The 10,604-nt window shown below is 48.6% G+C and overlaps 5 protein-coding genes across 6 annotated transcripts; 4 read left to right on the top strand and 1 right to left on the bottom strand.

The window, feature by feature from the left end:
• Window positions 1-402: 402 nt before the first annotated feature.
• Window positions 403-2,552, top strand: Fbp2 (Fat body protein 2). Its single transcript, XM_017177434.2, has 2 exons — window positions 403-789; window positions 855-2,552. Exons 1-2 carry the CDS (start codon window positions 466-468, stop codon window positions 1,299-1,301), a joined length of 771 nt encoding a protein of 256 aa, XP_017032923.1. The 5' UTR covers window positions 403-465; the 3' UTR covers window positions 1,302-2,552.
• FucTB (alpha-(1,3)-fucosyltransferase 10) lies at window positions 2,249-4,243 on the bottom strand. Of its 2 annotated transcripts, XM_017177595.3 has the most exons (4): window positions 3,894-4,242; window positions 3,406-3,806; window positions 3,174-3,351; window positions 2,249-3,116 (listed from the first exon to the last, which is right to left on the bottom strand). In XM_017177595.3, the coding sequence occupies exons 1-4, from the start codon at window positions 4,125-4,127 to the stop codon at window positions 2,616-2,618; spliced, it is 1,314 nt and encodes a 437-aa protein (XP_017033084.1). In that variant the 5' UTR covers window positions 4,128-4,242; the 3' UTR covers window positions 2,249-2,615. The 2 variants fall into 2 exon arrangements, with proteins under 2 accessions (XP_017033084.1, XP_017033083.1); XM_017177594.3 differs by having other exon boundaries at window positions 3,174-3,806; window positions 3,894-4,243.
• A 475-nt stretch (window positions 4,244-4,718) lies between these two features.
• On the top strand, window positions 4,719-8,332 carry scat (VPS54 subunit of GARP complex scat). Its single transcript, XM_017177540.2, has 2 exons — window positions 4,719-5,158; window positions 5,458-8,332. The coding sequence occupies exons 1-2, from the start codon at window positions 4,989-4,991 to the stop codon at window positions 8,087-8,089; spliced, it is 2,802 nt and encodes a 933-aa protein (XP_017033029.1). The 5' UTR covers window positions 4,719-4,988; the 3' UTR covers window positions 8,090-8,332.
• A 127-nt stretch (window positions 8,333-8,459) lies between these two features.
• On the top strand, window positions 8,460-9,745 carry LOC108082211 (cytoplasmic dynein 2 light intermediate chain 1). The gene is made up of 2 exons (XM_017177541.2): window positions 8,460-8,721; window positions 8,796-9,745. Exons 1-2 carry the CDS (start codon window positions 8,518-8,520, stop codon window positions 9,699-9,701), a joined length of 1,110 nt encoding a protein of 369 aa, XP_017033030.2. The 5' UTR covers window positions 8,460-8,517; the 3' UTR covers window positions 9,702-9,745.
• Window positions 9,746-9,780: 35 nt separating this feature from the next.
• Window positions 9,781-10,228, top strand: RpS28-like (Ribosomal protein S28-like). The gene has a single exon (XM_017177542.2). It carries the CDS (start codon window positions 9,853-9,855, stop codon window positions 10,132-10,134), a length of 282 nt encoding a protein of 93 aa, XP_017033031.1. The 5' UTR covers window positions 9,781-9,852; the 3' UTR covers window positions 10,135-10,228.
• The last annotated feature ends 376 nt before the right edge of the window (window positions 10,229-10,604 follow it).

Raw genomic sequence — 10,604 nt, 5'->3', positions numbered from 1 at the left:
GATGCAACTTCTTCTGAGAATTGCAGCACTTACCTGCAATTAAAATGTGACATTTTCTTAATGAGGAACACCTCGCCCAGTAGATGATACATTGTGTCAGGTGGCGAGAGATCATAGCTATGCCAACGCCAACGCCCTCGGCTGCATCGATAGCGATCTTATCTGGTACCCACTGGCAACAGCTGGTGACGAACTTGTTGTCGTCTTTTCCAAGCTCCGAGGTATCAACGCCTCTGCAGGGACCTGATCTCCGACCCCTGACCCTGGGCGAAGATAGCCGAAATGATGGCGATGTTATTGCATTCCGCGGGGCAAAGTAATCTAGACAGATGCGCCGGACATCTGGAGCGGGCATCCGGGATATTATATAAGCGCAGTCACCAGCTGGGAATCAGTCAGACGGAGTCAGTCAGCCATTCCATTGCAGTCCAAGTCCAAGTCAAAGACAATTAAAATCCAATCAACATGTTCGACTGGACCGGTAAGAATGTCGTCTACGTGGGCAGCTTCAGCGGCATCGGCTGGCAGATGATGATGCAGCTGATGCAGCAGGACATCAAGATGATGGGCATCATGCATCGCATGGAGAACGTCGAGATGATGAAGAAGCTGCAGGCCATTAATCCCTCCGTCAAGGTCGTGTTCATGCAGATGAATCTCATGGACAAGATGTGCATCGATCAGGCCATGAAGAAGATGGGCCAGATGATGGGCCACTTTGATGTGATGATCAATGCTGAGAATGTCCTGCTCGACAAGGATGTGGAGACGACGATGGGCATGAATCTGGTAAGATTATGTCCTTTCCTTATTGTTGGTTTTTACATAATATTTTTTTCCACTTTACTCTTTAGACTGGCATGATCCAGGCCACGATGATGGCCATGCCATATATGGACAAGACCCAGATGGGCATGGGTGGCATGGTGGTCAACATGGCTTCTGTCTACGGCCTGGAACCTGCACCCGCCTTTGCTGTCTACGCCGGTGCCATGCACGGCGTCCTGGGCTTCACCCGCTCCATGGGGGATAAGATGATCTACCAGAAGACCGGCGTCATGTTTATGGCCATGTGCCCGGGCCTCACCAACGGTGAAATGATGATGAATCTGCGCGACAACGTGACCTGGCACCACTCCGAGTCCATGGTGGAGGCCATGGAGAGTGCCAAGCGCCAGATGCCCGAGGAGGCTGCCATGCAGATGATCAAAGCTATGGAGATGATGAAGAATGGCAGCATGTGGATCGTCAATATGGGACAGCTGAAGGAGGTGATGCCCACAATGCACTGGCAGATGTAAACTAATAAAGATTGCCGAAATTGAGAGACAAATCTTAGTTTTTTTTTAATTCTAGAAAACATTAGTAATAACTGAACACTTTTGGTTTAGAAAAGTAAACTGTGAAGTCCTATCACAGTAGACTTTTTCTAATATATCCAGCCCATATCCCTCGTTCACTCATAATCATTCGAAGCCTCGCATAGAGCAGACTGATTTTCTTTGGATCTGAAAAACAAACCAAGTACAAAATTTCAATACTTTTCTATATATATAAATTTTAATAGTCAAAATAGTATTTAATTTTGTAACAATGCCCCGCAAAAACAACAATCGCGATTCCAAATCCATTGATGCTTGCGTCTACTGCGGCGAGTATGTGCGGCCAACCGATAGAACTCCGCGTCAGAAAATCCCCAAATCTAAAGTCCCATTACCAAAATCTGTACAACAAATATTAAACGCTAGGATCCGAAAACTCAAGAAGCTGGCCGAGAAGCCAAAGCCTTATCGGATCAGACGCCACCGGTTTCCCAAACGAAAGCCCAAAAAGCAAGTTCAGCCGCCGACAAAAGCCAGTAACGAGACTTGTGCCGAGGCTCCTCTCAGCCAACCCTGGCAGAGGGACGCCCCCGTGATGGCCTTGCAAATGGGAGCCACGCCTGTGGAGGGTGAGCTTTCCCCAATGTTCAAGGGACTCATTCTAGGACTTAGTCTATGCACAGGACGTTATCAGGAGCTTGGTGTGGCAGCTGGGGTAGTGCCACCAATGAATTTGGATCAAAATCAGGACCTCCTACAGACAACGTCAACGCCTGGAAGTCAAGCGCAGGGATCGAATAATGCTTTTCTAGCCTCCGAAAATTCTTCCCACGAAGCTCGCAATTCTGCAGTCATCGAATGTCCCTCACAAAGTCGTCAATGGCCTCCAGGCTTGCCCGATCAGCCAGAATGTCCTGCCCAAATCATTAATCCGAAAAATATCCAAACCCAAACCGATTCTCAGTGGAGTCTTAATTCGACTATAAACCTGATTCAAGAGCCAGATTCTTCTCACCTTGGTAATAAACCAATCTCAATGCAAGAGGATGATCCGATGCTGAAACCAGACGAAGACCCTGTTCGAAAGTCTGAATCATGCGTTAATGAGAAAAGTCGGCAAGGTCAGATTGGAGAGCCCCATACTATTGGGGACTGCCAGTCCCAATCCCATCAAAATCAATAAACTGAATTTCTTATTTGTATAAAATACAATTTTATAATTGCTAATAATCACAGCATACTTTAATGTGGGTACTTTGTACTTTAAGGTACTGCTACCACCTGAGATTCAGTCTAATTACAATTATTCTCGTCCATCCTCTTTTTAAGCTCTGCGGCAAAGTCCGCCTTATTGTAGCTGGAGTTGCGGCGAATAAACTCATCCAAAATCTTCGCCTGGCACTGACCCACCTCCAGTACGGATCGCCAGTCGGCGACATTTACAGGTTCCACCTGATTCTCCAGTGGAGCAAACGGCGGCTTTGTCGGGCAGTCATAATGAAGGGAGTGAGCCCGCTCACTCCTTGAGCCATGGATCACATGCCGGCAAACGGCGCACTCGAACTTCTCAAAGAGGGATCCGCCCGGCGAGGAGTCGCCAATGTGATACTGTCGCTTAGCGAGGTTGAGGAGCAGCCACTCATTTGAGATGGGACTCTGCGTATTCAGTTTGTGGCTCCGATACGAATCGTACTCTGTTTGGTTTTTTGCCAACTTGGTTAAATACTCGGCCAAGGCACGCGGATTGGGGAAATCGTTTACATAAATGGCAGACTTGTTATTCGGCTGCCAGTCCTAAAAAATAAAAATTAAGTAAAGTTGTATGATTATATAGTACAAAAACAGACTTACTTTAATAGTGGGTGAACCAAAGTAAATGGGCACGACGCCTATGACCAAGGGGCGCCAGAACTTCTCAGTTATATAGTCGGGACAGGCAGCGTTTTCGATGGCTATCATATACTTGTACGTGGACAGGAACTTCAATAGCTCTGGCGAATACAGATTGTTGAGGTAATCCTTATTCAGACTGAAGAAAAGGATCATGAAGATAACTAATTTGAATTCAAAGGGCTCTACTTGCCTCTCCAGCAGATCATTGTTCTTCAAGCAGCCGCCGAAGGAATCAACCTGCATATATTTCATTAGCTCAGTCACATAATCCTCCCGTCCGGACATTGTATCACAATCGGTCTGCAGGAACACTATCTGTGCCGACGGGTAGACCTTAGATTTTTCCTCAAAGGGAATGTGGTATTCCAGCGAGGTGAGAGCTTGCTCGCTGGGCAGATACTGTGTGGTCAGCGGCATGTTGCTGTAGCGGCTGAAGGTAGACGTAAAGTGGAAGTGGCGCAGGAACTCCAAGTGGGGCACGAAGGGCACATTTCTGGGCGATTCCTCGTGCAGTAAGGCCCAAATTTGCTGCTGGCCCCGTGGTAGCGGAAAGTCGCTTGTCTTCATGTCGGATCCATAGAACAGAACGCCCTGTTGCAAGAGACGCAATAGGGTTAGCTTACAAGTGATAAGGCGCCGCCGGATGCGGATAAGGGGAACAATCTACACAGTACGAACCCGGGCCATCGGCAGGCGGCTCCTCTTGTTGCTGATGCGACACGTGTCCACGCCGCACTGGCGCACCTCGTCGTAGTTGAAGGAAAAGGAACGCGACCACCAGAGAAGCTGGACGGGATCGCTGGTCTTTAGGCCATCGTAGCTTGAGATCCATTGGGAGCAGACGAAAAGGAATGCCAGCCAAATGCACAATATAACACACACAGCCACATAGTAACGTCGATGCAGCCGCATGGCTGTGCTCCAGGTTAGGATTATTTATATATTTTTTATATATTTTCTTCTGTTTCTGTTTAAAAAGTCGGCGGCGCCGCTATTTTGGAACGGGAATTTTTTTGAACTATCAATCAACAGCTGATTTCCGTTTTAAGTGTTGGTAAGCGTCCAAATGAGAAGGCCCCTACACACGATGCACAGTGGCGCCTTCTCTCATTTTACGTTGCAAAAATCAAAATTTGTAATGCATATATGATAAATGAAGAGATTAAACGCATTCAAATATAAGCTTTTTTTATGGATTTAATAATATAAAAATGTTTCAAGGACATATTAAAAAAAATTGTAAGTGAATTATTTACTTTATAGTATAAATAATTACTAAAAATAAGCATAGATTTGGGAATTTCTAGCGGCTTAAGCATTCGCAACTTAACAACAAATTTATAAATATTTCCTAAACCGCAAAAATAAAGTTTAACTTAGATTTTTGCAACTGTGTTTGTTCTACAGGTGCTACTGTGCGACGTATCTAGATTGTATAAACATGAGGATTTTTTAGGTGGAAGTTTCAACTCTTTGAGATTTTTAAGGGGCAAGCCAAATTTGCGTCTGGCCACACTGATCCGCTTACAGCTGATCGAAGCAATAGAAATTAATTAATTTGTTAATATCGCCTGTTATTAATTATTATAATTACTATTATTACCATGGCCCGACACCTGTGAGCGCCCAAAAGGGCGTCCAAAATGAAACGTCTGCCGGCAACGAGACAAGGTGGAAAACGAACGTCGACATAACACGTCAACAACACGTAGAGCGAAACATTCACGGCCAAGAGACCATACGGCGCGGGATTACGGCCGCAGAGCATGTGTAATGGCCTCTACGAGATCCGCCGGAGATGCAACGCCCACTGCTGAGCCCACGTCCGCTTTCAGGAAACTCTCCACGGCTAGTGGGAGTGGGATCGCACCAGGAGCGCCCAGCTGGCAGAGCTGCTACTACTGCACCCGGGAGCACTTCAAGACCATCAGCGACTTTGTGAAGTGAGTAAGCGGGAAAGGCCATAAAAACATTTTATTTGGGAGTAGTCTGCTCCAAATGTAGTCAAATTTAGGAGCAGATTGAGGGGCAAACAAGACATTTCTGACTTGCCGGGAATTCTACCAAAATGGTGAACAGGTAAAATCAGCCAGGCAGCAGGTAAAAGCAGCTGTATTTGTATTATTTGCACAAGTACAGTCGATAAGAAACAATGGAGTTTAGAGCAACGTTTCTGCTAGATTAAATAAACACATTTCAAACCTTGCTTAATATTTAATAATTAATTTTATATTTTTTCCAGTCACCTACGATCTCGACACTGCACCCGTGAAGGCGGCTCCTTTGTGTGTCGCTACGGCTTCAATGGCGTTTGTGCCTCTCTTCCATTGGACGGAGTCTCTGACCGCGACTACGACGCCCATGTGGCCAAGTATCATGTAAACCAGCAGACACGCGAAATGCCACCAGAATGGGGAGTCTACTCGGCGGCCCAGAACCTGCCGGCCGTGCTAAACGATCCGTCTCGCGGCAAACAGAGCAATCTATTTACCAAGAAGTGGGGCGAACACTTTGTGGATCGGAGTCATGTGCCCGCCTCACCGCGCCTCCCAGACATCACGCATGCCGACTTTTCCGTATATCTGGGAAGCATAGGAAAGCGATATCGCTGGCATGAGCGTCGCCAGCAGCAACTGGAGCGAGATAAGCCGCTGGAAAACGGAGGACAAAGCTTACCAGGATCAGGTGGGCAGACAACACCCACGCATCTGGGCGCGGTGCCGGAGATCTTCCTGAAGTCGCAGCTGCAGCTGCACCACCCGGCCACCTTCAAGCAGGTGTTTCCCAATTACATGCAGACATCCGCTTCCACGCCGGAAACGCACCAGCAGACAGGCCGGCAGTTGCAGGAGCAACTGAGTCACTACCTGGACATGGTGGAGGTGAAGATCGCCCAGCAAGTTTCGCAGAAATCTGGCGCCTTCTTTCACGCGATGACCACGCAACATGCCATTTTAGCCGAAATGGAGCAGGCTGCGGAACAGGTGCGTCAGCTGAGGGCAGCGCTGGCCCAGCTGCACAGCCACTCGGTGGTGGACAGCTTTAAGGTGCTGCGCTACGCCCAGCGAAGGCAGCACTACAACCTGACGCTGGACAAACTCCGACTGATGGCCACTGTGCACAAGACGCAACCGATGCTGCAGCTCCTCCTGGGTACCCAGGACTATGTGGCAGCTCTGGACCTGATAGGAACCACCCAGGAGATCCTGTCCGCCGAGCTGCTCGGCATCCACTGCTTCAAGCACTTGCCCATGCAGCTCAGCGAGATGGAGAAGCTGATCGATAAGATGCTTACCACGGAATTCGAACGCTACGCCGCCTCGGATCTTAATCGACCGCTGACGGATTCCCTCCGGGAAACGGATAGCGTTTGCGCCGAGGAGGACAAGCTGGTGGCCATTGTTATGGGCCTGCTGCGCAAGCAAAACTTCACCTTTGTCCAGTCCTATCAGCAGGAAGCCATTGCCACCATTAGAGCCATCATCAAACAGCTGCTGATCGAGGTATTGGCGCGCAGCGACAGCGATCAGGAGATCAGCCTAACGGGTCACGGGGAGCAGGCCTTGGAGCTCACCCTGCCCGAGTGGATTGCCCTCCTGCAGCGCTCCAGTCAGGCCCTGGTTTCCATTCTCGAACGCATCAAGGCCGTGGTCGGCATCATGCAGCAAACGGCAGACGCCGCTGTGGGCGCTCAAGATGCGGTGAATCTGATAGATTCCGAGGCGTTTCTCAGCCTCGGACATCATGAGCAGCTGCAATCCCAGCTGCAGCAACTCCTGCAGGCTGTCTGTCATTACTGCCATGAGCGTTGCGCCAACATTGTCTCTCCCCAGAGCTTGGAAAAGAGTTCGGCGAGTGAACAGGAGCTCACCCAGCTCTCGGAGATTGTGGAGCAGTTTGGCGAGACCACGAGGAGCATTTGTGGGGTGGCCAGTGTGCCGCTCCAGTTGGCCTTAAAAGTCCAGGCGTCACGATACGCTCAAAGATTTCATTCAGAACGAAAGCAAAAGTTGTCCTTACTCCTCGACCAGGAACGCTGGCGACAGGTTGACATACCCCATGAGTTCCAGCGGATCATCGAGCGAATGGCTGCCGGGGATTACGCCAAGCCGGAGCTGGGCAACCTGATCAGCAATGGCGGCGGCAATCCCGTGCTTCTGGTGGAAGGAAAGCAACCGTACACCTTGGTAAGCGCGTCGCTGATGCTGATCAGGATGCTGTACGAGTACGGAGGCAGCGCCCAGCGGCTGCCACTGCTGGCTAGCTATCATGCCCGGAACGTAGTTGACCTCCTGAGGTGCTTCAACTCACGCAGCTGCCAACTAATCATCGGAGCTGGGGCCATGCGGGTGGCTGGCCTGAAGACCATTACCAGCACCAATCTGGCGCTGGTTTCCCGGGCTCTCCAGTTGGTTCTTTGGCTGCTGCCCAAGCTCAAGGAGCACTTCCAGGCGATGAGTGGCTATGAGGCCATCGAAAGGGACTACCAGGGTCACATCAAGGAGATCGAGAACAAGATCCACGGCATTGTCTCGGAGCGACTAGCGGCACAACTGGATGCCTGGGAGGCGCGTCCGCCAATACCCTCCCAAACCTTCCGCCACATCTCCCGGCATCTGGTGAAACTCCACGAGGCCATCGCCGGAGTGCTGCCCGAGGCACAGATCCACGAGATCTACGGCGTGGTACACCGCAACTTCAAGGACAAGTTGCGGGAGCAGCTGCTGAAGCTGAATGTCAACAACAACGGAGGGCCACAGCATGGAGTGGTCACCTCGGAGCTGACCTTCTACATGGAGACGCTGCGCACACTGAAAGCCCTTCCCGCCGAGCAGCTGGACAACGGGATTCTGGAGGAGATTTGGCTTTACTGAGCACAGCATTCCGAAGTATTCCATTTGTTTGTTATCTTTGTTTTATTTATACGATCCGTGACCTGGTGTCCAGTCGCGGTCATGTAGCCCGTTTTCTGTGTAGATTTCATATTTTTATTTTCCGCCCTATAGAGTAAAGGAAAGAGAGAACCTTTTCTCCTTCGTTGCGCACTTTTTATATACATAAAGCGTAAAGTCACTGGAAAGGCTTATGATTAAAGAATAGTAAATAATCAAAATGGGTTTAAGCGTGTTCTAATTAATGGTGGGATGTATTATTAAGCTTTTAACTATTCCCTTTATTTATTCAAACCATTTATTGCCATTCACACCTTGGCATGACGTTGCCAGACTGCTCAAGTTGCCAATGGCAACCGTTAAAAACGACAAACATTCTTTCCGGCTTTTCTTTTCACTTTTCTCATGCGATGCGCTTGCCGCAGATATTTCACAGCCTGCACAAGCGTCTTCAAAAAATGTTTGAAAAGAATAACGAGGGAGGTGAGAGTGGCACACCCAGCATCCAGGACATAGCCGGTCGACTGGCGGAGGAACAGCAACGACTCCGGCAACTGGAGGCCACCACGATGCCCAAGGAGCGAACAATTCTAGTCCTGGGGAGCAAGTGTGTGGTGAGAAACCATTACCCAGGAAATAAAAGGCCAAAGAAATAAATAACTAATCAATCTTCTTTATTTTACTCCAGGGTAAAACTTCAGCTATCAACAAATTCTTTGAACGCGAAGAGCACACAACCCGTCCCACTCTGGCCCTGGAGTATAGCTTTGGTCGGAGAATCGGGAGTGGAAAGTCACCTCAGGTCATGAATGTGTGGGAGTTGGGCTCCCTTGACAATGCGGAGCAGCTACTGGAGGTGCCCATGAGGACCCACGGATTGCAGCAGCTGGCCGTCTTCATAATACTGGATCTCTCACAGCCACAGCGTTTCTGGACTGATTTTGAGTGTGCCTACAAGGGATTGCGGGATACGGCTCAGAAAATGATGGAAAAGTTGACCCCTGACCTAAGGGAAATGCTAGAACAGCGAGCCCTGGAGCGAGTGGGTCACCAAAACAAGGAGGATCTGGGTAACCAGGACCCTCTACCCTTTCCCGTTGTAATTGTGGGCGGAAAGTATGATATCTTTGCTGGCTTGGATCCCGCTGTTAAAAAGCACACCTGTCGGTGCCTTCGATCCGTGACTCATTTGATCGGTGGAGCGTTGCTTTTCTACTCTCAAAGGATACCCAAGTTGGCCAAGGTCCTAAGGGACACCATCAGCCATTTGGGATTCGGAAGTCCCGCCCATCCGTTTCGCTCCCATGTCACGGACTTTAATGAACCTCTTTGCATTTGGTTTGGAAAGGACAGTTGGTCATTAATTGGGGATACTGAAGCCCAAAGTGTGGAGCGAATTGGGGCCACTTTTGGGGCGGATGTGCCCCAGTTGCAGTTGGAAAAGCAGAAGCTGCAAGAGACACCAGATCCGGCTAAGGATCCGGGATTCAAGGAGTCCCTAATCGACGAGATGAGAGCGCAAAAGAACGAAGAACTCGCTAGCATCATGAGGGATGTCCTTCTCCGGGGAAAGTTTGAGAGTGTCCCGAACTAATGTGACTCCGGAACAGAGCATCAAGAGTATTATGAACTAAAAATAAAGCTAAGCATTTAGTGTCCTTGTAATGTATGTAAATCTCATATATAAAGTAGATCAAAGTAATCTCTGCCGTTTTGGTTTGTGTGTTTCCTGCTAAATTTCAAAAATGTCCCAGCCTGTTGCAGCGAAGGCCCGTGTTATTAAGATCCTGGGTCGTATTGGAGCCTGTGGAATACTTACCGAAGTCCAGGTGCAGCCGCTCGACTTTCCCAAGATGCATTTTCGCCGCAGTGTCAAGGGACGCGTTCGCATTGGGGATATTATCGATTTCGTGGACACTGAATTGGCAGGACAGCCGTCGTGCAGGAGCCACAGTAACTTCGGGGAAATTGAATCGGCACTCAAAATCCACACTCAGGACACCAAAGGAGGCAAAACTGAAAAGTAACGAGGATTAAACAAATGAAATTTGACTAAGGACTTATAAAATTATAAATTATATATAAAATTAAAATTAAATACTTAAATTAAGAGGCCTAAAACCGTGTCTTCTACATTTCAAACAAATATTTTTTTAAATTTGCTTTCCTTTCCACCAGTCTGGCAACACTCTAATCTGACACTTTACCGTTAAATTGCGCTTCTCAGCTGACCGCAAAACGCACCCTTGCTCCATCTCTCTCTTACGCTCTCTTTGGGGGAGCAAGGGCTCCAAGCGGCGCCAACAGCGACGCTCTGTCGAGGTCGACTGTTTACACCATAAACTTCACGAACTCTGGAAAACGTGAAATGGAAGTAAGACCTGTTTAAACGTATTCTTAAATTAAATTATTGGAATTTAAACAAGATGTCGGAGTAAAAAAAGTTTAAAAAAGTCGGGGTCAAAGATATATCCCGCCTATCAAACTTCATTAGTCC

Source organism: Drosophila kikkawai, chromosome 2L, assembly GCF_030179895.1.
Source record: "Drosophila kikkawai strain 14028-0561.14 chromosome 2L, DkikHiC1v2, whole genome shotgun sequence".
Classification (NCBI taxonomy): domain Eukaryota; kingdom Metazoa; phylum Arthropoda; class Insecta; order Diptera; family Drosophilidae; genus Drosophila; species Drosophila kikkawai.
Note: the sequence above shows the minus strand (reverse complement) of the source record. Positions and strands in the feature narration are given on the sequence as shown.